General features: G+C 41.7%; 1 protein-coding gene across 1 annotated transcript; it reads right to left on the bottom strand.

The window, feature by feature from the left end:
• Positions 1-3,750: 3,750 nt before the first annotated feature.
• On the bottom strand, positions 3,751-13,016 carry ANKRD1 (ankyrin repeat domain 1). Its single transcript, XM_029932212.1, has 9 exons — positions 12,812-13,016; positions 12,007-12,186; positions 10,956-11,093; positions 10,719-10,826; positions 9,308-9,406; positions 7,681-7,779; positions 7,347-7,445; positions 7,110-7,208; positions 3,751-4,611 (listed from the first exon to the last, which is right to left on the bottom strand). The coding sequence occupies exons 1-9, from the start codon at positions 12,836-12,838 to the stop codon at positions 4,501-4,503; spliced, it is 960 nt and encodes a 319-aa protein (XP_029788072.1). The 5' UTR covers positions 12,839-13,016; the 3' UTR covers positions 3,751-4,500.
• Between the last annotated feature and the right edge of the window lie 14,449 nt (positions 13,017-27,465).

A 27,465-nucleotide genomic window follows, 5' to 3' on the forward strand; every position in this document is an offset into this window, starting at 1 on the left:
AGAAATGTGAAGCTTGATTAATTTACCTCTATAAAAACAATATTGTTAGGAAAGTACGAACAACTAGGAAAGCACATTTATAATGCATCTTACAGAGCAGAGAGGTTTGGCATCCTTAGTAAAAGCTTAAAAATAAATTGTTTTTAAAGAACATATGCAACATGATAAATGCTGTCAGTGTCCTCCAGGTCCCGTTGGCCAGGCTGACGTACCCCTTCTCCAGCGGCTTCCGATTTGGGTACTAACGATTTATCTTCACTCTTCCCCCGAGCACTGCCTTTGAGCCAGTGGAAGTCACCTTACCCAGAGGTGCCTGGGTGGTTTTGCCCCCACCCCTTGCAGTTGGTCAGTGACCACTGCCTGATGCAGGGCATTCCTACCTGGCTTTCTGGCCTCTGTGACATGATTTATGCTCCTGAGCGGGGATAAGGCCGAGGAGAGACTCCTCCTGAAAGCACTTCCTTGCCTGTTTCTTTTCCTGCCCCGTCCTGTTTCCCCCGTTGCCTCCTCGAGCACGTTCAGTAATCACTTACACAAGAACCCTCATTCCAAGGGCTGCTTCCAGGGAGCCGGACTTAATAGAAGCTGGGCAACAGAGATTGACCCAGAAAAATGCTCAGTAAACAGGAAGCTGCTGAACTTTTTTAGGAATCAAGGAAAATCCACTAAAAATAGATCTTGTGCTGATCAGGTTGAAAGATAAAAAAGATTTAGGGGCTCCTAATTGGGTTAGTTGGCTGACCATCTGACTTCGACTCAGATCATGATCTCACAGCTCATGAGTTCAAGCCCTGCGCCGGGCTCTGTGCTATCAGAGCCTGGAGCTGCTTCAGATTCTGTGTCTTCCTCTCTCTGTCCCTCCCCTGCTCACATTCTGTCTCTCTCTATCAAAATTAAATAAATAGATAGATAAATAAATGAATAAGTAGAAAGATTAAAAAATGTATAAAATGAGACTTTCCATGATTTGGGGGAAAGAATAACATTGGAAAGGGTATAATTTGATAGCAATCTTACAGATTCTTCTACAAATGTATTTCTTCAGAAATAGCTGTTTAGGTGTAAAGGGTGTGTTAAGGACATTCATTGGATAATGTCTAAAACAATGGGAAACTCCCTCTGTCTCTGCCCACTTGCACTCTATCTCTCTCAAAAATAAACATTAAAATAAAATAAAATAAAATAAAATAATGGGAAAATGGAAACAACCTAAATTCCCAATAATAGGCCTAGTTAAATGATCCATTGTAAATTGAAACATAAGAGTACCATCTGTATAGATGTCTAGAATAAGTTGTTCAGTTGAAACCAAAGTTACAGAACTGAATGTACAGTGTCTGTATGTAATGTGCACAGAAGTAATAGCATGATATAAGGATTATTGGGGATGTTTGCTTTCTTCATTGTTCATTTCTCTGATTGGCTCAATACTTGGTGAGTGGGTATTACTTCCTCAAAGGGAGAGAGATTTTTTTTCCCTTAGCAGATAAAGGCAGTCCCATAGATGTAGACACCACTGGCCTAAAAGTAAGGGTCAAGGATGGCTGTGTGGAAGGAAGGCAGCCAACCCGAAGGGGAGGAATGAGGAGAAGTTGTGGGGTAGGGTGGGGTGGGGAGGAGAGCCTTCCAGGGAGCTGGCACAGTATATGAAAACAGAAAACCAAGTGCCTGGGTTTTGTAAGGAACTGAAAATTCCAGAGTTGAAATTCAGAGTTTAGCTAAGACAGTGATGAGAAATAGATAAGAATAGGGAGTTAACAGCAGTCCGATTTCAAGGATTTTTGACAACGTTAAGGAGTTTTCATTCCATCCTGAGGGAAATGGGAAGCCACCAAAGAATTTTAAAGAGGAGAATGACTGACCAGATTTGCATTTTAGCAAAATCCCTCTGGCTGCAACTTACAGAACAGACTGGAGGGAGGAGAGCCAGAGGCCAGGAGCCGGGCAAGGACCATTCGAGTAATCTGGGGGACACTGTTCGTCTGGACGTGTGGCCCCTGGGATGGGGTAGTGGGCAGATGGCAGAGCTGCCTAGGGAGGAGTCTTGGTAAGAAGACTTGGAGGTGGATTGGAAGAGAGGGGTGAGGGAAAGAGAATCAAGAGCTACCAGCAGTCTGTTGGTCAATGGGACGTTCCCTTCACTGAGGAAAGCACAAGACAATAGACAGACTGTGGGCAAGGAGCTAGGTTAAGTGAGAAGAGGAGCTTAAAAGTTGATCACCTGTGTGACACAAACTTGAAAGTTTTGCCTCAAGTGTTCATTTTTTCCAGTAATAGAAGGTGACCGAGCTGGCCTTGTTCTAATGGGACTTAGCCCGGGCTGTCTCTCCTGCTCTCTACTTCGGTGCTACTGGAAATCTCTGTATGTGGAGACACAGAAGTGTCTCAGCCCCTTACCCTCTTCTCCCCTCCCAACTCTGGCGGGGAGGGGGGCTTGAAGAAGGCATCATAGAGAACTTGGTCACATGATAACTCACCACGTTATGCTGTGGGAGACACCAGAACCAGCAAGAGAAATTTTACTCCTGTTGTAGGTGCTTTACTAGGAAGAAATGAGAGGACCCTAAGCCTTAAGGATAAGACTCGGTAGAGCCAGGACCCTGGTGGGAGGGCAGAGAGATGGCAGAAGGGGATTGGTTGAGAGGGAGGGAGATACCGGAGGGGCTGAAGCTTCTGATGCCCTTGGGAGGTTAGGAGACTAGGTACAAAAGGCTCAAAAAATTTCTGACTATCCTCACAACGTATGTGCCCATGACCAGCTAAGTGGGACACCTGGTTATGGACCATCCTGTACACAGTCTCCAACTGTTAGAGCCAAAGCTAAGAGGCCATTTGTTAGTTGTCACATCTGAGAAGAGTTTTGAGGGGAGGGGTACCAGTGCCAGTGTTTCACATTGGCCTTCATACGTTTCCTAAAGTGCCACACTTTTCCCACGACCTTGCCCTTGCCTGTGTTCTCTGTGCTGGCTGGAACACTGTGCTGGAATGGTTGTTTATCTTTCAGACTCCCTCGAAAAGTCAGCACGTCAGCAAAGTCTGTAGACATCCTTACCCTCTGCATCTGAGACTCTCTCGGGACTCTGTTTTTTACTCCATTGTACTTACCTCAGACCTTACTATATATTTGTTTCTGGGATTATTTCTTTAATATTCATCTGTTCCAGGAAGGCGGGGCTAGGACCATCTTGGTTTTCTCACCGCAGGTCTTAGCACCCGGTCCAGCATCTGGCAACAAAACGGCTCCCCTTGGAGGCCAAATATCGTTGGCCAGGTGTGTTTCCTCATGGGCAGCCTCTGACACCGACAGCAGGTGTCCGCAATAATCGCTAAACCCTAGATGAGCCCTGATGGGAACTTCCTAAGGAGCCCTGTTTAACTTGCAGTAATCACTCTGCCCACCAGGGGTCTCTTTCTCCCCATTGCCAGGGCCAAAAGAACTCCGGAACACCTCTCTCTTGAGGAAGGTTTTCACATCCTTGCTGCTCCCTGTGCTTGTGGGGTACCCCCACCTCTGCATCACCTGGGAGCTCGTCAGAAATGCGGGGTCCCAGGCCCCACCCGCAACGCGACGGATCAGAATCTGCATTCTAGCAAGATCCTCAGGTGTTCTGTGTACACATTAAATACTGTGAAGTACTATTTCACAGGACATTCCTACTCCGAAAAACTTGGAAGAGAAAAAAGCCACTTCATAGAAATGGGCTCTTTCACCTGGTTCTTTCCCACCACATTCATAGAAGTACTTAGGAAGAGGTTCAGCATTTGCTTTTATTATGAATATAAAACAGACATACAACATAATATACATTTACACATTTACATTTTGCAGTCCCTTTCAGCTCTTTCGAGCAGATTCAGCTCTGCATGGCCCAGCGGCCCGCTCCCGCCACTGCACCGCACCCCCCTCTTACACTCACGACATTCTCTTCACCTTGGTGCAACGTGTGACTTGGTAAGAAATACCAGACCCGGGCATAAAACTATTGGCTTTACTGTCCTCACAGAATCCCTTTAGTTCTACGGTTTCCTTTCCTGTCACTGCATGCCTTTGGTTGCCTTGAACTTCAGCATTGAAAATTCAGGAGAAAAGAGGGCTGCAGTAATCACCCTGGTCTTTTAAAAACACCTTGAAATAGCTTCCTTGAGTGAGGCGCACATAAGTAGACACCACATTGCTCGTTAACACGGTTCCAGATCTGCAGGAAGGATCTGAAGTGTTCTATACACATGCAGCTTTGCTCACCAAATGGATGATTGTGAAGGATCTGAGTATCCGTGGTATCGAAGAAAATAAATAAATAACCAGGAATAAATAAAACTAGAGTGCGCTCCACTAAGGGACATCTCCATACCTCTATCCCCATGCTTTCTCAAAACCTCATTAGGTGCAGCTTTACAACAGGTGGATAGAAGCTGGGTTTTATGACTAGTTGCTTTTCTTGGGGGCCGTGCCCTCAAAATGCCAGTGAAGAACGGCTGATGAAAGAGGCATGGTTTCCCTCAGAATGAGGCCAGGCGACAGGTTTTGTAGGAGTTCTCCTTGAGGCTGTCAAATATCGCTTTGGTTCCATTCTGCCAGTGTAGCACCAGATCCATTGGGGTCTTCCCAGCCTAATCAAAATACATGAGGAAATTTGACTTCCAGATGGGAGGCATCTATAAATTCACATCCTCTGTGTGTGTGTTTAATGAGGTAATGGGTAGGTGTATGCTTTATTGAACTGTTTCATGCTTTCCACTATGAGTGATTTGCAGTTTATATTCAAATCAGCCCTTCACTGTTTCTCACAGTAATGCTTTTGGCATTTCAGATTAGCAGTGTTTGTTGTCATTATGGTTGTTGTTGTTGTTTTTCCCTGTGGGACTCTCTTAGGTTTGGGTAAAAATCCCTGATCCCTAGGTAGTAGATGGCAAGAGCACGCAGAGTCATTTTTAGATTCACAAAATGACTCTATGCATCTCCAGGATCCTGCAGAATGGGCATGGGGAAGTAGTGGTCAAGAACGATTCCTATCAGTTTGGAAAATGATTCCTGATTGATAAAAACTGGTGGTAAATGAGCTGATTCGACACCCTGGCTGAAGCCTTCAGAATGACGACTGCTCAGAGGGGTAGAGTTTTCACAACTGGTCAGAAATTACACTGGGATCTCCCAGGACACTTCATTTTTCTTGGAGGTGATGTCAATGATGTGTAAGTAATTTTTGAGACCAAAATTCTTTGCCCCTTATGCATGTGTCTCAAGACATTTATAAAAACAAAAACCATGTCACCTCTCAATTCTTGTCTTTAAATATGGGAAGTCTTAAATTTTTCCACCTCTATTCATTTGGAAGTCTCTTTAACTCAGAGATTGGAAACTGACAGCTTGGAGATGCCAATCAGTCTAGATCCCTGTTTTGTTTGGGCCCAACCAGAGCTTAGATTTTTTAAAAGTTGGAATTAATTGGCGACAGTTGGAAATTAGATTTCCCAGCTGCCTTTGTGAGCTCTCTCAAGAAGTCAGGAGAGTTGGTAGCATGATCCCTGTGGAGCCCTTGAAAAGTTTTGTGCGCAGACCCCTGCAGCCACCATTTAAGTAATTTAGGCGCTTTGCCTGCCATGTGCTTATTTTAACTAGTGGCCCTGTCACCTTCATTTTGGAACTCCCCGCCTCTGTAGCATCTTCCTTGAGGACACGTCAGGACACATGATGACAGAGTTTTACCAGAGATAAAATAATGTATTGTGTGTTGTTTCCCATTCTCTTCAAGATGGTGTCCAATGGCTTACAGTTCCACTGGGGAACATCCAGCCATTGGATCAATGACATTAATAGTTCCTGAATGCTTATGCTGCGGTCTGATCATTCAGAGCCATTGGTATATTTTAGGCTATTATTCCATGAATTCCTTCAACTTTTCTCCATTAGAATTTATCTCCTAATTTTCTAGCTACTTACACAATCTTTCCAAATATGTATGCTATTTCTTTCTGCTGGTAGTGTCTCACTGCCTAAAAGAAATCATCATATTTTCTGCAGTTTTGGAGATTTCATTAAATCTACTCTTTCTCTGGTAATTTATTTAAATTATTAGATAAGATCAATCTCACTATCAAGGGACCCTACTATTAACACTTTCCCATCCAAGCAGTGTCTATTTATTGCTTTTATTCTTTGTTCTTATCACCAAGACAGTTTTGTGGGGTTTTTTTTTTATGATAAAATATTCCTCTTGGTCTCATAGTAACACAATAAGGGGAAGAAATTATTCACAGTATACGATGACTGGGGTTTTCTTTTCCTTCTTTGTAAAGTGATTCTCCACCAAATCTTTCAAATTATTTCTTTAGTAATTTATATCCATTCCTCTCGGTGATATTTTTAAAGCTTATATTAGATGATGTTTGTCTGGGAATTGGGACCATGAGGAAAAGTTGGTTCTATTCCCTGGCTTGCAGATGAAGCTAAATTAACACGTACTTGTAGCAGGGACTTATACGAGCATTTTCAGGACCTAAATATAGGAAATTATTTTGAGGGATATGCAGATAAACCAAAGTGGAGAATGGATAGAAATTATCTCAAAAATATAGGCAACAGCATATCTCGCCTTGGAAGAGAGGGGTCGCATGTCATGCTGTTGTAAGGGGTGGGGCTGGGGGGGAACGCCTCAGAATTACTGATATTAGATATTGATTAATTTCAGTTCATTGGCTCTTGACCACATTGACCTCTGTGGAATTTTATCACCTCAGGAACGGCGTCTGTCTTTATTCCTGACTGCCCCAGGCCTCGCTCAGCCAAGGGTGGACAAGGCAGACTGTCCTTGGACTTGGGAAAGGGTGCAATTTGACCTGTATTTCCAAGACCAAATTTTAAAAGGATCACGAGACCCTGTACCAGCGCTCAAGCCACAGCAGTCACGGTGGGCTACACCTATCTCTGACCAGGTGACCTTGCCAAGGTTAGCAACATCCTTATGGGAAGGTACAGGGGCATTTAAAACATCAAAAGGCTGTCCCCAACTCTGAAATCCTACCACCGTGGGACTATTTTCAAGTACATGAGATATGCTTTTGTTAAGAAGAAAGCCCACAAGCAGAGATCGCTTAGTTCGGGTACTTACACAGTTCTTGATGTTGAGGTCAGCCCCGTACATAATTAGGAGTCTGATCATCTTGTAACGGTTCAGCCTCACAGCGTCGTGCAGAGGGGTATCTCCTTCCTAGAGAAGCAGAGTCAACAGGCTGAAGGTGGGCCTGAGGCCAGAAGGTGGGTCCCACAAGGGTACCTGGCGTGGGGAGGGATTCCAGATAAGTGAGGGACAGCGCTGCAGGAGGCGGGGCTTTCCCCAGGAACTCACTCGGTCTTTGGCGTTGAGGTCCGTCTCACAGGCGATGAGATGCTCTGCGCATTCGTAGTGGCCGGTCCTCACTGCCACGTGCAGTGCTGTGCTGAGCAGCTGGGAAATTGAAGAATGCAAGTGATTCGCTGGGTTCGGGACAGAGGCTGTCCCGGACCCCAAAGCATGTGTGAGGGGGACAAATGGCCACTCTGGTGCCCCACACAGCATGAGCTTCCAGCTGATCCAAATGGTGAGGTGACTTTGTCAGAGAAAGAGGAAGGGGAGGAAGAGGCCAAGGAGGGGAAAGAGGAAGACGGGTGGGGGAGGGGAGGAGAGCGAAGAGGAGAAATACCTTATCCCGAGCACCGATTTTTGCTCCTTTATTCAGCAGCAGTTTTAAGACATCCAGATTTCCTCCACGGCTTGCCCAGTGGATGGCTGTGGATTCAAGCTATAGCAAAAGGTAAAATGGCGTGACTTAATGTAAAGAAGGGCTGGTCAGAAGAGTTAGCACTTGGTTTCTTAGGCCCAGGAATACCCGATTTGCTAGGGCATCCACGGTGACACTGGGTTGTCCCCGTCTGGATTGCTAATTCTAATTATTGTAGCTGAAGGCTCTGGCCAGATGCTTTAGCTAAACTAGATGTGTGTGGATGTGAGCATATGCACTCCTATGTGTGTATCTGTGTGCATGTATTTGCATCATTAGGAAACTCAGTAAATCTAAAAATCCTTTTTTTGGTAAAAGCATAAAAACTACAACTTATGGAGAATTTCCACCTGCCAACAAGGTGCTACACACTTTTGATGGGTTGGTCCTCCCAGCAGGTGTGACTCCCCTCATGTTGCAGGTGAGAAAACCAAGTCTCCAAAATAGTCAAGTTTCTAGCCCAAGGAAACACAGTTAGTAAGCATCAGAATAGATATTCAAACCCACATCTGCCCGGAACTTTCAGTGATTTTTGCCAAACAGACTCAGTAGTTCTAGACAAATGCATTTTAAAATTCTGGCAGAATGCAAGTAGTTTCTTCCAAGAGATTTTAATCTGGAGCTGCCACCTCTTCCTGTGTCCCTGTTGTTTTTGTCTCATCTCTTGCTGGCTTTCTGCTGTCATCTGCATCAGCACAGCCTCTGTACCTCAGCGGCCAACCCCCGTTGTCACCGCACACTGCCCCGACTCCTAGGAGCTGCCCTCCTCCCCACTCTGCTCTATTCCTGGCCTTCCAAATCACACACTCATGAATTTGAGTGTCTTTTCATTCAAACTTTATTTTTTATTGTTTTTCTGTGTGTTTGTCTTTTGGGTTCAGTTTCGTTTAAGTTCTTTGGACTTTTTTTAATACCCTTCTCCACTTTGCTATAAAGTCAAATTGAGCTGCATTTAAGTAAATAAAGCATATTTCCAGCTCAATCTGCAGTTCACGAAATACGCTGTGTGCTGCTCTTTGTAGAAATCACAGTGGTTGAATTATCGAGGACTGAATAGCAGCTACTTTCCATAGATGCAATTCATCCCGTAGGCAGTTTAGCCGCTAACCTCACTGATGGCATCTATCATGTAAGGTGTACAGCTCGAGGATTCTGACACAGGGCTGGCAGCCCCAGGACGGTGAGCGGACTCCGTGGATAACGGAAGGACAGGGACACTGAGAGGCAAGTGCTGACTGTATTACTTCTCAGTAATGCTACTGACTTGATACTGACCCAGCTCTCTGAAGAGGATATTGGATTCCATGTAGAGACTTTCACTTCCTTCTTTTCCCTTGAACATTCCTCTCCTTTTCAGTATGTATGGAAAATACTTTCCACATGACCTAGTCCCATCTCCCAACTTCCCTTTGTACGGAGAAATGAGCTTTTGCCCTGTTCTCTCAGATCAATTTTCAATCCAGTTAACTCCGTTTTTCATTGTAGGTTTTCTCAAGCTTCGTATAGTCTACTTATTTTGGCTCATTGCCAAACAAAGAAATATATTTACCATATCACGGAATTCGATCTGAGCTCCAGCTTCCATTAACTTCTCTACAATTGCCAAGTGTCCTTCTAAGCAGGCTCTGTGAAGGGCTGTTCGTTTATACTGTCAGAATAAAGATTTAAAAAGAGACATAGTGATGCATACCAAAATGAGCATAAATGCTTTCTAAAGGGTGTGGAACTGGGGACTCCAGTGACTTAATTGATAGAAACTCAAGTACTTCTTTTGGAATTAGAACTGTTAAATTTACTAACATTGCAGAACTAGAACAACTATCCTACAACTGAGGTTTGAGTTTCCTGCAAGTACATTTCTAAGTGCTCAGAGGTCTATATGGAGGGATGTGAATTTAAAGTTCAAAAGTACCCAAATGCTGACATTTCCCTTTTTTGAATTCTGTTCCTTCGTTGTTTGTATAGAATTTGCCATGCAGCTTGGATGGTTTTCTTCCATCTGGGACTGTTGCTAGGTTGAATATTAAAAAGTATTCAACTTTTTTTTTTTTAAGAGAATGGGAGAGGGGCGCCTGGGTGGCTCAGTCAATTAAGCCTTTGACTTCGGCTCAGGTCATGATCTCGTGGTTTGTGGGTTCAGGCCCCGCATCAGGCTCTGTGCTGACAGCTCCTTTTAAATTCACCTTCTAAAATGATTCTCCAGGCGAGAGAGGATACAAAAAGGAGTAGAAGAAGGCTTTGTATGAATGGATTAATAGACTATTCGGCCTAGAACAATTGTTGGCATTATTCACTCCAGTATGCTCTATTTACAGATAAGGAAACTGAGGTCTAGAAAATGCAAATTAGTTGCTAAAAATCAAACAGCCAAGTAGTGATAGAGCCGCCACTTGCACGCTGATGTGTTTGGGTATAATCAAGGATGACGCTGGGCTGCTGAGTGGCTCAGTCGGTGAAGCGTCTAACTCTTGGTGTCCGCTCAGGTCATAATCTCATGGTTTGTGAGTTCAAGCCCCACATCGGACTCTGAGCTGACAGTGCAGAGTCTGCTTGGGAATCTCTCTCTCCCTCTCTCTGCCCTTCCCCCACTTGCACTCACTCTCTCTCGAAATAAATAAACAAAAAACATTTTTTTAAAGGATGATGCTATTATGTATGTCTCCAAAAGGGATTTGTTGGCTCTGCCTAATTAGAAGTCTGTCCCAAGAATATAAAAAGTTAAAGACAAAGCAAAAAATCAGCCAGAAGTACCCCAAAAATGATGCAATCCACAGCACTAATCCAGCCTCTTTTTTCTGGACCGCTATGCTGTCCTAATATACTCCCAGCATATGTGGTAACAGCTGGGGAGACTGTTCCAGGTGGATTGGTTTTTGGCACCATGTTAGCAAGGCTGAAGTTAAGCATAAGAAACACAAAATTAATGAGCTGGATTTTGCAGTGCTTTGTATAAGCCTTACCTCATCACAGACATCTGGATTGTTCTTGTCTGACAAGAATTTTTCTACTACTGGCAGCTTATTCTCCAGGGCAGCCTTCAGGAACCTAGGTACATCCACAGGTTCTGTCTAAAACCCAAAAAAATCACACGAGAGTTACTGTGAGCTTTCCAACATTTGATCAAACCCTCCACAGATATTTCTTCCCCTGTAGCCTAATGCTGGATGTGTAGTACCACAAAAAGCAGATGTTCTTACAATGATTTCAGGTTCAGGTTCCTTCACGACTGAAACTTTAGTCTTCTTGTATTTTTTCCTTTTCTTCAGCTGAACGATTATTTCAAGGTCTTCTAAATTTTCAAGCTTTGACCTTTGTTCTAGTTTTTTCTTCTTGAGCTAAAAAAGAAATCCATATTTCAAAATATGGTGAGTTCTACTGACAGGCATTCTGATTGTGTCTAAACAAAAATCTGCAAGGTCTGAGAGAAGTATGTGAACAGTTTGAGGAAAGAAGGAAAGAAAGAAAGAAAAGCAAGCAAGCAACTTTAAAACTAACCTTTGATTTTGACTTAGTGACTTCTTACTCAAGTATTTGGGGGTCTAATTTTTCAGCTAATTGCCTTCTCCTTCACTTCTCTTGCTTGTAACATTAGCTTTTGACTAACTGGAGATAGGATCGAGTTTGTAAGTGATGATCTTGTAATCCTTTCCATAAACAAACCCAGGATTTCTGTAGAATTTATTATTTAACTCGAAAGAATCCAACAGTAAGCATTAAACTCTGAAATATCAGTGCCAATCTCTTTCAGGTGGCTTACTAAGAAACAGACTGTCCTGAGACTACTGCTACCTGATGCATCTTTTATCTGTGATTAGTAAGCAGTGAAAATTCACCTGGCAACACAGAATTTGTCAACACAGATAGTGAATGTAGCCCAGCAATGATTCATGTACCACAAGCAACATTACTGAAAAAAAGAGGTCTCTCTTGCTTCAGATTAACTAGACTGTGTATGATCTCAGAAAGTCACTGGACATGTGTCTCTTTCCAAGTCTTCTAATCAGAAGATGATCATAGAAGAGACAGTCATTGATTTGGAATCCAGAGGTCACAGTCTTGCTAAAGAATTAGTTCCTACAACCCATCCTGTAAAAGTTGTGTCTTTATGGATTTGAATTTTGCAAAAAAACATCTTTGGAGTGGTTGCATTTATTTTGGTTCTCCCTTTTCTCCTTCCTGCCTGGCCCCTCTTTCCCCTGCCCCACCCCCAACTTCCCACTAGTGGATTCCATGGAAAAAGCTCCTTACCTCTGCCTCTCGCTCTTTCTCAATTTTCCACTGCTGCTCCCCTCGGCTCAGGGAATGGGCTGGAAGTGTTTTCAGATCCTCTTGCTTCTCTATGGCAACAGCAGCTTCATACTCCCCATCTCTGAAATCCTCAGGGAGGAACTCCCCAGTCTCCCCACTGCTATTCTTCTTCCCTGTGACCTAGGAGGGAAGAAAATCATAGGGTCAGAAGAAGCAGGATCTGTCCTGGGGTCATTCTCCAAAGAGGATGCTGAAGGAGGGCTCTGGTCCTCCCTGGCTGGTGACAGCCCCCTCTGTGAGGTGTGCTTTCAGATCCCAGGCTGGGACACACTGTGGCAGTGTTCCAGGATTACCTTCAGGTGATCATCTTATTCTTTAGGTAAATCAGGGCTTAGATTAGGTTGGTATGTTTAAATCCATTTTTATCCACTCAATCATTTTTCCTAGGAAAATTGCAACCCCTTCATAAGTATTTAAGATTCTTCCATTTAAGATACTTTTGATGACACTGTTTCCAGACATATCCTTGCAATAAAACTTCTTCCCTAAGACATCCTCATAACTGCCTGTGAATCGACCTTTTGGTAAGAAAACCAAAGGAGAGGAAATAAATGGGAAATACAGAGAAAATACTATCAGCTCCATTTTTCCAATTTCACTTATTTCATCACATAAGCCAACAATTTTCCATAGATGACATCAGAGTACCTGTGCATTATGCCTGAATAAAAGGACATTTCCATTTTCAAATACAAATCAAGACCGAACTGGTTTCCATTGCAAAATGATAATGTGTCTTACGTACCAGCTCTTCTACCTTCATCACCATCATGTCTGCCTGAGGCTCTGTTCGTCTGTGTGTTTTTTCTCCTGTGGAATGAATCCCTTGAGTCAGCCTTGCTGAGCCCCTCCACCCCAGTCAGCTTATATAGCAAGGGCTGGGTGAGATAATCTTCCAACCTGGGAGCCCAAGTAACACCCCGGCCCCCACCCATGGCCAACTCAGAGGCAGGTGAATTTTCATTCCAGACTCAGTGTCTGGGAAGCAGAAGAGGGAGGGGATGACAAGTAACCCCACTTAATATGTGAATCAGGAAGAAATGTGAGAGGCCCATTCCTTTGGCGGTGACCACACCGCTCAGCAATGCAAGTCATCTATTTATCGAGAAGCCAGGGACAGCTGCCTGTTGCTATTGCACCACAGCGCTGCTCCTGTTCTTCTTTGTCAGCTTTCATATGACTAACCCTATCAAGAAAATGTAAATGCCCCGTGTATCACACTGCCAATAATATCTTGCTGATAACCAGACTTATCAACACTTCACTTGGGGGAAGTGTTGCTTCAGGACATCCTATTCATGGGTAAACAGTCTGAGGGGAAGGATCCGGGGTCCTAATGGCCCTTGTCTATATCTGTTTGGAATTCTCTGGACTGATGTCTGGGGCTAAAAAGGCCCCATGACATGCCATCTTACCATCATTATAAGAACTTGAAAGCATTCAGTGATACACTTTTATTTTATGGTGTCACTGGCCATAATTAGCACATTACATGCTCACTGTCATCTAAAACTGCATACTTACCGGAGCCTTTTTGATTCAGATGGTCCCACGAAAGATTATGGGAGATCAGTTATTGGCAATGGCCTGGTGTTGATTAGGCCACAGAGCCAGGTTCTCAGACACTATCGGTAAAACACTCACCTGTGGGAGCTTGTCAAAAATGCAGACCCCTTGGCCCCGCTCCAGGCATTCCAAATTGGTTTATGGTGCGTCTTAGGAATCTGTATTTTTCAAAGCACCCACATAATGCTGGTGCATTGAGGTTTGAGCCACATTGCTAGAGAGGCAGAGAACTTGGCTCTACGGTGGGATGAAGAGGACCCCCGTTTCTGGTTTCTCATCTGAGGTGTTAAATTACGTAAAAATATTTAGGTCTTATTACAGTTCAAGAAGAGGCTGGGATTGTACCTTCAAAGCCGCTTAAAACCTTAGTGTTTTCAGCAAGAGGAAAAAAGGGAAGAATGAGAGAAAAAAAAGTATTAATGGAGGGGAGCGTTAGGATCTATGTTGACCTTTCTGGATCTCTCACCCTTCACACTTACCCACCCCACAAAACGTGGCTGCCATTCTCTTCTCCCCTTGAACTGATTAGCCCATGGACATTTTCTTGAACTGTCAGAATGAGACATCGACCCCCAAAGAAAAAGCATAGATAAAGAAGAACCCTCCTAACTATGTGTTCTGGTCTCCTAATCTTCTTTCCTAAAAGGGGTTTTATTGAAAGGAAATCTCCTGGTGTTTTCTTTGATGTGAACACAGCTATTACTGTCTTCATTGGTTTCTTCATCTAAGTGAAAAATGGCCATTTTAGCTTTTCTACCATTTCTTGCAACTTTTTGTTCCAGGCTTGACACAAACTGAGGATGGTATTAGGAGATACCATTGGGGAAGTGTCCTGGGTTCAGGGGCTTGAATGTGGGATCTCACAGCTGTTAGCGCCTCAAAGTTTGAGCAAGGCCAGTGCTTTCTTTTTGCAGAGGTGGTGAGGCACAGAAACTTTGAGTAACTTGCTGCAGATACACAGCTGGCTGGTGGATACGTAGTTGAAGAGTTTCGATTCCATCCAATAGAAGCATAGAATCACTGAGCGCAGAGCAGATTTTCAAGGGCAGTTCATACCTAGACCCACTCAGGGCCCAACCAAAACTGGTAACAGGCTCTTCAGTGTTCACATCACCTGAAAAAATGCAAGTGGAGGTGAATGGGATGGCTCATCAAGCCCTGTTCTTCCTCTAGTCACTGCGTTTCCCCCTCAAGCCTGGCTGATTCTGTCTGGGAGGCTCCAGGAAGTCTTGAAAAGAACTTTGCAGAGGCTGACAGTTGAGGATGGTTGACAGAATGGGCTGAACCTAGAGAAAGGAGCGAGCTGGGAAGGTCCTCCATTATTGTCAGGCCAGCAGAATCCCTGCCGCACCTCCCCACTCCCCTTTCCCCCATGTTGATCTCCGCAGCATTATAAAACAACGTAAGATTTGCCCTTCAAAAAGAGATTCTAGGGGCACCTGCGTGGCTCAGTCAGTTCAGCCTCCAACTCTTGATTTCAGCTCATCTTCTCACAGTTCATAGATTGAGCCCTGCATCAGGAGATTCTCTCTCTCTCTCTCTCTGAAAATAAATAAGTAAACTTTTTTAAAAAAGTGATTCTAGATACATTTAGCTCCCTAACAACACGTAAGAAAAAATTGCACTTTCAAATCATTCTTATTCATCAAAATTGAAAATGGAACTTCTCAATTAGAGGCAAGTCCTATGTCATTTGTTCTTAAAGAATCTCCTTCCTGTAAAAAGTTCACCTAGTGGGGTAAGTTCTGAAAAGTGTATATATGGCTGGATTGTACTCTCAAACTAGGCATAACCTTTCCTACCCAAGATGAATTAAAACAAAAAAAGCTCCAAGTTGGTTCTACAGTTATTTAACAACCTAGTGTCATCCATCTATGGACAGAATGAGCAGCGGAACTGTTACTGAGCTTTGCCAGAATTACCCCATGAGCCTTTTCCCCAGTTTCTGCAGGGTTTATGCATTTTCAATGAGACCAGAATTATAATCCTGTTTATAGCTGGAAAAGCGAGGCAGAGGAGCAGAGCCTATACAGCACTTACTATCACCCAGGGTTCCAAAGACTTGCCCAGACACCACCCTGACTATGATGCCAGATCTCAGCTCCAAAGACAATTTCATCTCTCCAAATTTTTGGACATCGTACTTCCATGTACTTCATTATACATCTACTAGGATTTTTTTCTCATTATATTTTCTGAACTATGTAAGTAATATATGCATGTTATTGTTAAAAATTAAAAATGACACAGTGTTGCTTAATTGCACTGAGTGTTGATTCGATACGTGATTTTTTTTTTCACTTGATAACATGTCTTAGGGATTATCTTCTACCAGCACAAACAAACCTATTTCATTATTTTAATCACCTGCATGGATTTCCACGTGTGGACAGACCATTGCTCACTTAACCAACTCTCCCATCTATGGATATTTAGTCTGTTTTTCAAAACAGTCACTTTTATTTGCTACAATCAAAAGCATTTCATGGCACATAAAATTTTATTGTTATTAACACTCCTTGTCCTTAGAACCCCCACCTCGATACTAAAAGGAAGCGCTCCAAGGACTGTGGCCAGATTCTGGCTCAGAAGACACCTTGTTCCACTGTCGCACTTACAATTGCTCATTTTACCGTCTCCCTTAATAGCCTTCCCAGGGCCAGCTGCTACTCACCTCCCCGGCTCCGAGAAGTGGCTGACTTTGCCTAAGCAGGAATCCAAGTCTCCTTACAGCCAAGCCATGGCTCAGTTACACACTTGAAAATGCCAAAGGGAGGTCATAAAAGTGAAGCAAACAAGGCCCAAGGTTGTTTCCTCTCCCCCACCTGTATTTGAAAAGCTGAACACACTGGGGACATTTTGAGCAAGATTGTGGTGTCTGCCTTCATCTCCTCTCAAAGGACAAAGTCAAGACTAAAGTCCTCTTCTACCCAGGGCTCTGGATACAAACTGCATGCACAGTGCTGTAAGCAACAGGGCACAGGCTTCCTTTTCACAGGTATCGGTGGCCCCTGGTGAATGAGGTAGGTGAGGGCTGTAGTTCTCACTGCCACACCTTAGGGCGGGTGCTTTGTTCTAGTAAATCACATGCCTCAACCCAAATTTTGCTACTCAGCTGAACCCGTGTCACCCAGCGGGTGCCCACAGCCACAGGGACTGTTCTGGAAACTCAGTGAAGCCAGCCCCATCTTAGGCCCTCATACAACAAACAGCACAAAAGGTTCAGCTGAGACAGATGAAACCACATCCTAGCACCACATTTTGTCTGATTTTCTGGTCTAATCAGATGACAGAACATTTCAGGTATGGCCCAATATATGATCTGACCGAGTCCCCATACTCACTGTGGGTCTAGGTCTCCAAAGGCCACAACAGAACGTCTGACACAGAGCAGCATCAAATATTTAGCTGACACTGAGCAGGATTGCTACAGGCTTTTCTAGCCCAACCGCATGTCTGGAATCCTCCTTTAAATGACAAATAATCTGTAATATTTCTAATGCTAATTAACTAAGGATTCTGCAGTACTAATTAGAGGTAAAGATAGTTAAAGTGCTTGGGGTAGCCTCTTCTGGAACATGCACAGCTGATTGGCATCTTATAAATCCTAACCACAACAAGTGTAATGTGCCAGCTAAGGGACTTCAGATGTAAATTAGTATTTCCCAGTGGTTCTTAGAGCTGGGTGCATCTAAGAATTGACTATGAAGCTTTTAAAGGATGCTAATACCCTAGCTTCACCCTTCACCTGCGTACATGAAATCTGAATCTTTGCTCTAAGTTCCAAGTATTGGCATTTAAAAAAATTCTCTAGTTGATTGTAATTTCCATCCAGCATTGAGTATACCAGCAAAGGATATAGATTTAAGTGAACATGTATGTAAATATACATACATACATTTTAAAAAATTAGTTAGCACATAGTGCAACAATGATTTCAGGAGTAGATTCCTTAATGCCCCTTGCCCATTTAGCCCATCTCCCCTCCCACACACAAACCCTCCAGCAACCCTCAGCTTGTTCTCTGTATTTAAGAGTCTCTTATGTTCTGTCCCCCTCCTTGTTTTTATATTATTTTTGCTTCCCTTCCCTTATGTTCATCTGTTTTTTTATCTTAAATTACTCATATGAGTGAAGTCATATGATATTTGTCTTTCTCTGACTAATTTCGCTTAGCATAATACTCTCTAGTTCCTTCCATGTTGTTGCAAATGGCAAGATTTCATTCATTTTGACTGTCGAGTAATACTCCACTGTGTGTGTGTGTGTGTGTGTGTGTGTGTGTGTACCACATCTTCTTTATCCATTCATCCATCAGTGGACATTTGGGCTCTTTCCATACTTTTGCTATTGTCAATAGTGCAGCTATAAATATTGGGGTGCATGTGCCCCTTCAAAACAGCACACCTGTACCTTTTGGATAAATGCCTAGTAGTCCAATTTCTGGGTCATAGAGTAGTTCTACTTTTGATTTTTTGAGGAACCTCAAAAAAAACAGTTTCCAGAGTGGCTGCATAGTTTGCATTCCCACCAACAGTGCAAAAGAGACCCTCTTTCTCCACATCCTTGCCAAAATCTGTTTGTTGCCTGAGTTGTTAATGTTAACCATTCTGACTGGTGTGAGGTGGTATTTCATCATGGATTTGTATATATTTTCCTGATAATGAGTGATGTTGAGCATTTTTTCCTGTGTTGGTTGGCCATCTGTATGAAGTGGCTCTTCATGTCTTTTGCCCATTTCTTCACTGGATTATTTGTTTTTTTTTTTTGGTATTGAGTTTGGTAAGTTCTTTATAAATCTTGGGTACTAACCCTTTATCTGATATGTCATTTGCAAATATCTTCTCCCATTCCGTTGGTTGTCTTTTAGTTTTGCTGATTGTTTGCTTTGCTGTGAAGAAGATTTTTATTTTGATGAGGCCCCAATAGTTTATTTTTGCTTTTGTTTCCCTTGCCTCTGAGACTGTTGAGTAAGAAGTTGCTGCCAAGGTCAAAGAGGTTTTTGCCTGTTTTTTCCTTGAGGATTTTGATAGCTCCCTATCTTATGTTTAGGTCATTCATCCATTTTGAGTTTCTTTTTGTGTGTGGTGTAAGAAAGTGGTCCAGGTTCATTTTTCTGCATGTCACTGTCAGTTTTCCCAGCACCACTTGCTGAAGAGACTGTCTTTATTCTGTTGGATATTCTTTCCTGCTCTATCAAAGATTAATTGGCCATAGGTTTGTGGGTCCATTTATGAGTTCTCTATTTTGTTCCATTGATCTAAGTGTCTGTATTTTTGCCAGTACCATACTTGTCTTGATGATTACTGCTTTGTAATACAGCTTGAAGTCCATATTGTGATGCCTCCAGCTTTGGTTTTCTTTTTCTAGATTGCTCTAGCTATTCAGGGTCTTTTCTAGTTCTATACAAATTTAGGGTTGTTTGTTCTAGCTCTGTGAAAAATGCTGGTGTTATTTGATAAGTATTGCATTGAATATGTAGATTGCTTTGGGTAGAATTGACATCTTAACAATATTTGTTAAATATTTTAACAATATTTGTTCTTCCTATCCAGGAACATGGAATATTTTCCCATTTTTTGTGTGTCTTCAATTTCTTTCATAAGCTTCCTATAGTTTTTAGTGTATAGATTTTTCACCTCTTTGGTTAGATTTATTTCTATTTTATGTATTTTATGGTTTTTGGTGCAATTGTAAATGGGATCAATTCCTTGACTTCTCTTTCTGTTGCTGCATTATTAGTGTATGGAAATGCAACTGATTTTTGTGCATTGATTTTATATCCTGAAACTTTGCTGAATTCATGGATCAGTTCTAGAAGTTTTTTGGTGGAATCTTTGAGTTTTCCATATAGAGTATCATGTCATCTGTGAGGAGTGAAAGTTTGACCTCCTCCTGGCCAATTTGGATGCCTTTTATTTCTTTGTGTTGTCTGATTGCTGAAGCTAAGACTTCCAATACTGTGTTGAGTAATAGTGGAGAGAGTAGGCATCCCTGTTTTGTTCCTGACGTTAGGGGGAAAGCTCTCAGTTTTTCCCCATTGAGGATGACATTAGCATTAGGTCATTCAAATGTGGCTTTTATGATCTCGAGGTATGATCCTTCTATCCCTAGTTTCCTGGGGTTTTTATCAAGAAAGGATGCTGTGTTTTGTCAAATGCCTTCTCTGCATCTACTGAGAGGATCACGTAGTTCTTGTCCTTTCTTTTATTGATGTGATGTATCACATTGATTGTTTTGCAGATAGTGAACTAGCCCTGCACCCAAGGTATAAATCCCACTTGGTCGTGGTGAATACTTTTTTTAATGTATCATTGAATCTGATTGGCTAGTATCTTATTGAAGATTTTTGCATCTATGGTCATCAGGTGATCACTCCTTTTTAGTGGGGTCTTTGTCTGACTTTGGAATCAAGGTAATGCTGGCATCATAGAAAGAGTTTAGAAGTTTTCCTTTCATTTCTATTTTTTGGAACAGCTTCAAGAAAATAGGTGTTACCTTCTTCTTTAAATGTTTGATAGAATTCCCCTGGAAAGCCATCTGGCCCTGGACTCTTGCTTTTTGGGAGATTTTTGGTTACTAATTTGATTTCTTTACTGGTTATGGGTCTATTCAAATTTTCTGTTCTTCCAGTTTTAGTGTTGGTAGTTTATACGTTTCTAGGAATCTGTCCATTTCTTCCAGATTGCCCATTTTATTGGTATATAACTGCCCATAATATTCTCTTATTATTATTTGTATTTCTGCTGTGTTGGTTATGATCTCTCCTCATTCATTCTTGCTTTTATTTATTTAGGTCCTTTCTTTTTTCTTTTTGATCAAACTGGCTAGGGGTTTTTCAATTTCAAAGAACCAGCTTCTGGTTTCATTGATCTGTTCTACAGTTTTGTTTTGTTTTGTTTTGTTTTTTGGTTTTGATAGCATTGATTTCTGCTCTAATCTTTATTGTTTCCTGTCTTCTGCAGGTTTTGGGTTTTATTTGCTGTTCTTTGTCCAGTTCTTTAAGGTGTAAGGTTAGGTTGTGTATCTGAGACCTTTCTTCCTTTTTAAAGAAGGCCTGGATTGCTATATACTTCCCCCTTATGACTGCCTTTGCTGCGTCCCAGAGGGTTTGGGCTGTGATATTATAATTTTCATTGGTTTCAATGTACTTTTTAATTTCTTCTTTAACTTCTTGGTTAGCCTCTTCATTCTTTAGTAGGATGGTCTTTAGTCTCCAAGTATTTGTTACCTTTCCACATTTTTTCTTGTGGTTGACTTCGAGTTTCATAGCATTGTGATCTGAAAATATCCACAGTATGATCTTAATCTTTTTTGTACTTGTTGAGGGCTGATTTGTGTCCCAGTATGTGATCAATTCTGGAGAACATTCCATGTGTACTGGAGAAAAATGTGTATTCTTTTCCTTTAGGATGAAATGTTCTGAATATATCTAGTAAGTCTATCTGGTCTAGTGTGTCATTCAGAAGCATTGTTTCCTTGTTGATTTTCTGTTTAGATGATCTTTCCATTGCTGTAAGTGGGGTGTTGAAGTCCCCTACTATTATTGTATTATTACCAATGAGTTTTTTTATGCTTTTGATTAATTGATTTATATGTTTGGGTGCCTACACATTTGGAGCATAAGTGTTTACAATTGTTTTGTCGAGTAGGTGGATAGACCCCTTAATTATGATATAATGCCCTTCTTCATCTCTTGTTACAGTCTTCTTTTAATATCTAGATTGTCTGATATAAGTATGGCTGCTCTGGCTTTCTTTTGGTGACCATCAGCATGATAAATGTTTCTCCATCCCCTTAGTTTCAATTTGAAAGTGTCTTTAGGTCTAAAGTCGGCCTCTTGTAAACAGCATATAGATGGCTCTTGTTTTCTTATTCATTCTGTTAGCCTATGTCTTTTGATTGGAGAATTTTGTCATTGGCATTTAGAGTGCATACTGAAAGATATGAATTTATTGCCATTACCTGTAGAGTTGGAGTTTCTGGTGGTATTCTCTGGTCCTTTCTAGTCCTTGTTGTTTTTGGTCTTTTTTTTTTTTTTTCCTCATCTTTTCTCTCCTCAGAGAGTCCCCCTTAAAATTTCTTGCAGGGCTGGTTTAGTGGTCACCAACTCCTTTAATTTTTGTTTGTCTGGGCAATTTTTTATCTCTCCTTCTATTTTGAATGATAGCCTTGCTGGATAAAAAGTTCTTGGCTGCATATTTTTCCAATTCAGCACATCGAATATATCCTGCCAATCCATTCTGGCCTGCCAAGTTTCTATGGATAGGTCTGCTGCAAGCCTGATCTGTCTTCCCTTGTAGGTTAAGGACTTTTTCTTGCTGCTTTCATGATTCTTTCTTTGCCTGAGTATTTTGTGAATTTGACTATGCTATGCCTCATTGATGGTTGATTTTTGTTGAATCTAATGGGAGTCCTCTGTGCTTCCTGGATTTTGATGTCTGTGTCTTTCCCCAGGTTAGGAAAGATTTCTGCTGTGATTTGCCCATATAACCCTTCTACCCTTTTTTCTCTCTCTTCATCCTCTGGGACCCCTATGATTCTGATGTTGTTCTTTTTAATGAGTCACTGATTTATCTAATTCTTAAACCATGCTCTTTTGCTTTAGTCTCCCCCTTTTTTTCTGCTTCATTATTCTCCATAAGATTGTCCTCTGTATCACTGATTCGCTGCTCTACCTCATCCATCCTTGTTGCCGTGGCATTCATTCGAGACTGTAGCTCAGTTATGGAATTTGTTCTTTCATCCTGACTAGATTTTACTTCTTTTATCTTCACAGGAAGGGATTCTAATCTATTTTCAACCACAGCTAGTATTCTTATTATCATGATTCTAAATGCTGGTTCAGACATCTTGTTTATATCTGCATTGATTAACACCCTGGCTGTCATTTCTTTCTGTTCTTTCTTTTGAGATGAATTCCTTTGTTTCATAATTTTGAAGGAAGAAGTAAATTAATAAGGTAAAAAATATATAATTAAGAAGTTAAAAACAACACACACACAAAAATCAAATAAACAATGCTAGATCCTAGGTGTGTTTTTGGTCTAGTTGTTCAAAGTAGCTTGATAGACTAGAGAAAAAAGGTAAAGATAAGAAAAGAAAAAAAAGGATAAAAGGAAAAAAGGAAACATTTGAAAATTTGAAAAAATGAATACAACGAAATAGGATTAAATGAAATTATGGAAGTAAAACAGAATTTAAAAAATTTACAAAAAAGTAAAAAATAGAAAAAATTAAGGAAAATATTTTTAATAAAAATGGGAAATAAAAATAATTTTCTTAATCTGTATTCAAGAATAAGAAAAGAAAAGAAAAAGAGAAAAATTGAATAGATGGACCAGCAAAATAGAAGAAATACAATTGAAATTACATCAGTTTCACTTAGAAGTCAAACTATGAAGCACTTTATATTCCATAAACTAAGCAGACAGAGAGACTTGTGGTGCTCCTGAAGAGTGAGGTTGGCCCCGTTGGCTGGGGCTTAGTGTAACAGCTCTGTTCTCCACTAGATGGCACTGCTTAGCTTACTGGGGTGGATTGTTGTGGCACTGGTTGGTGTGTGTACGTATGCATGGGAGGGGTGAAAATGGTGTCACCCAGCTACCCAGTCTCTAGGTTTGGAACTCTGTTCTCCCCGACCAGCAATAGTGCACTCCTCCTTTGTTTCTAGCTTCCATCCACTCCCCACTTCTACACCATCTGTGACTAAACCATCAGGTTGCTAGATGACACCTCCCTCCTGAGTTTTATCTCAGATGTAGCTGTTTCCTAACTTCTCACTTATGAGGGGCTGTGGCTTTTACCTGTTCTGACTCTCTCAGAGAGCAATGGCCGGGTACCCACCCGCCCCCAGGATCATTCGTGAGACTATGCTGCTGCTGATGCCCAAAGACTGTGGCTTGGTGCCAGCCTGCCCCAGGAAAAGTTCCTGTGATCATGTTGCAGCAATGTTTCAGGGATTATGGACAATCACAACACATATCTGGCACCAGGATTCCCACTTAACGTCTTGTTCCATAGCCAGTGAATGAGGTTGTTCTCAGGGGTCCACTGGGACCTTTGCCTGTGGAGTGGCTGCACAGCCTCTACCAAATGTCCTCCCAGCTAGGGAACTGCCTCTCCCTGTGTGGTCCAAGGACCCGAAGGACCTCGCTCTATGCTTCTGGGGATTTGCCCTTCCAATCAGAGCACCACCAGGTATCAAGCTGTGGAGTTTCAGACTTTGTGCTCTCCCTATTTATAGAGTTCTAATGGAATTTAAACCTTCTCCTTCCTCCTTTCTCTTTTTTTGTTGTTGTTGTTCAGTCCCTTGCATACTCTCTTTGCTCTCCAATTGCTTTCAGGCGCGGCTTGGGGATACCTTCCTGTACTCTCCCCCCATCTCTAGCAAAAATAGCTCCCTGCCCTTCACGGCTTCTCTCTTTCCCTGTTCACCTCTCCATGCCACATACCTACTGAGTTCTGTGGTTCAGGTTGTGCAGATTGTTGTGTTAATCCTCAAATCAGTTTTCTAGATGTGCGGAATGGTTTAGTGTTGATCCGGCTGCATTTTAGGGATGAGAGATACAAATAAAACTTCGATGCTGTTCCACCATCTTGGCCCCTTGCCCTGTGTACATACATTCTTGAAGGTGGAGGAGGCAGTTAAGCCATCCTTCTCCCAGTCTCTGAATTTTGATTGTTAAAGACTCTGACTTTACTAAGTCTATGGAAGACACACACACACACACACACACACACACACACACAATTTATTCATCCAATATTTATTTGTCCTACAATGTGTCAGGCATTTTTGTAGAGCTGAGATATGCCAAAGCTCACAGCAGACAAATTCCCCTACCCTCATGGAGTTTTTAAAGATTTACTGAAATATTTAAAGGAAGCCACAGACCATATAACATGCTGCTTCTGCCACAAAGTGTGGAGGGTGTGGGATGAGGGAACAGGGAGGCTGGCTTTTAATCCTGGTTTTGCTCTGTGTCTAGTTGAGCAAGCCCTCTCACCTCTTACAATCTCAAATCCTCCTGTTGCCAAAGGAGAGCTTTGAACAAAATGATCTCTGGGGCTCTAGAATTTTATTGAGGTCTTCAAACCACTGAATCAAAAGGTAGAAGAAATAAACACTCATGACTGCAGCATTCTATGCAGATGGCAGAGTTGATTCTCCAAAGCCTCTAAAATAGGAAACTGGTCCATAAAGTCCCCTAGCCCCGGGTATTTCAGTCATTTTAGTGACATACCCCCATTTGATAAACATGAAAATCTCACACTTTCTGTTAACATGAATAGAAATGTCAAGATCAACTGGGGCCAAAACCAAATCAAAGTAATAGTAGTTTTGAGTATGCTTTCCCAGTATTCCCAAATCCTTAGAGATCTTCATAAAATTTCATCTCTCCTTCTTCACCTCCAGGAATCCCTGCCCAAACAAATTCTTGTCTTTGCTGGAATCCATGTAGAAAAAGAACTGATAAGTGGACAGGAAGGGCTGTCCGAGAGTCTATATTAGAAGTATTATTTCCCCCAAACAGTGATTTCTTTTTTAGGCCCCTGCATTAATTTCCATTGTCTTCGTAAGGCAGAGCCGTTAACAATCAAGCTCACAGAAGGTGGTAAGGCTGAGGGGACTCTCTCACTTGGGGAAGAATGGGTGTGTGGGAGAATCAGCTAATGTGAATGTATAATGATTCCCCTTCCTGCCCCTAAAGTTTCAGAAAAGCTAAACTTACTTCATAAGATGAAATTTCACTCAATGGACAGCGGTATGGTAGAGTTTGCATTGAAGTAGTTAAAAAAAAAGTTCTATTGTCATAGTAACACTCTGAAAAGATTTTGATGCAACTTTGGAATTACTTCACATCCGATTACATAGGGCATCCACCTGGGGTGAGAGATAAGGGCTTCTCTGACCTCAAACATAGAAGGAAGATCCATTTAACCTTTTTAGCCAATTTATTGAAGCAGAGGAAAATTATTTTTTAAATGCAATTTCTGACTTCAGGTAAGGGGTATTGGAAAAAAATGTCATTATAGTTTGGAGTTTTCTAATAAAAGAGAAAGTGCTGCAAGACATCTTAAGTATGGGTTCTTTGGGAAGCAGAGAAGTTTGGTAAAAATCAGTAAAAGCACAGACTGGTCACTGAGTCCACTGTTTGGCCATCAGGAAGGGCCAGGCTCAGGTAAGCAGGATTCTCTTATTTTAGACTAAAACCTCCCTTTGTCAAAGTCCTGAGAGTTACAACCTCACTGCAACATAGTTTCTCATGGCTTACCTAAATCTTGGCAGTTCTGTTTATCTCATTCTAGCTTCAGAAAAGACCATCACCAACAAAAACATTCACTGAACACATTTTACAATGAGTCTTACTAGATAAGGGAGACAGAAGTAAAAGATGAAGTTCCTATCACTGAAACCCTACAGGAACTAACCCCCCTCTATTGGTTCAAGACTCTTTTTATCACTAGGTATTGTCAAGTTCTTCTGGATACTGAATTTTGGAATGTAGAGAAGGCTTCAGTATTGACTAGCTCAGTCGCCTAACTACACACCTTAGAGCAAGAAATACCTGAAGAAGTGGCTCATCCCAAATTGCATGCAGGGTCAGGATACAACTCCAGGTCTCCCTACTTCCAGGCTCACACTCCATCCTCAGATTAAAAGTACTTTTCTTCACAAAGATGTGTTAGCTGATATCTGGTGCTCTGTTCCATTCAAAGTTAATGCCCACGTATGTACTATTTCATGTTTGCTATGTATCTTATACAGAGGTTTATAGCTCTGTCACTTTAAATATATATATAAGTATATATATGTACTTAGATATATATGTACACACGTGTGTGTGTATGTGTGTGTGTGTGTGTGTGTGTGGGCGTGGGGGGGGGGCTCCCATTCCTTACAGTAATTGCTGATTCCAGGTTTGAGACAGGGATGGTACAAGATGAGCTTAGAATATTCTGTGCTGGAAAGTAAGCAGGTACTCATGGACTCAGGAGCAGCTGTAAGGGGCTCCCGTATGTGAATCTGGGATATGTTGAGTGTCAACAAGACCACTGATGATAACTTATGAATGAGAAAACCTATTGGGTCCATGGTGATATTCAATAAACGAATGTTTCTATATAAATACATAGACAAGTAAATAGAGAAAGAACAGGAAAGGGGAAGCTCTTCCTTATCGCAGAATGCCAGCTAATTGATGTAGAGAGAAGGGTAAAATTAGAAAGTTCACCCCTGTAAAATAATTGATTGAAGCAAAAATCATCAATGAATGCTAAAACGATTTTATGAAAGGTCACTGGGCATCAGGATATTCTCGTTGTACTAAAGGATCACAGAGGTTATTTATTAAATAATAAGGGGCAAAAGCACCTTTAAAATGGAGAGACCCAATAGACACCACTTTCACAAGTGATCAAACTTATTATCAAAGGAAGTGCTAGGGCTTGGTATTGGTAATTTTTTAAGCTTTATAACTGATTATATTTTCCAATTTAGAGTTGAGGATACCATCCTAGAGTTGAAATTTATACAAATATGTGTGTATATAGACATATACATATTTTTGAAATCGTAGTAAACTTCAGCCATCCTTATCACAGTCTCAGAATTGTGACAGTAAGACTATGGGAAAAATGCATCTTTTATGCAATTTATTCATTCAATGTTTATTTAGCCTTTGCCTGTGGGACAACCCGACATGCATTTCCTGAAGTGTTGCAATTAAAAATGCACACTATCATTTATGTATTATGTATTATTCTTACTAGAAATGATTAACCTGAATCCAATCATAAGATGTGTTCAGACAAATCCAGAATGCCGGA

Source organism: Suricata suricatta, chromosome 2, assembly GCF_006229205.1.
Source record: "Suricata suricatta isolate VVHF042 chromosome 2, meerkat_22Aug2017_6uvM2_HiC, whole genome shotgun sequence".
Lineage (NCBI taxonomy): Eukaryota > Metazoa > Chordata > Mammalia > Carnivora > Herpestidae > Suricata > Suricata suricatta.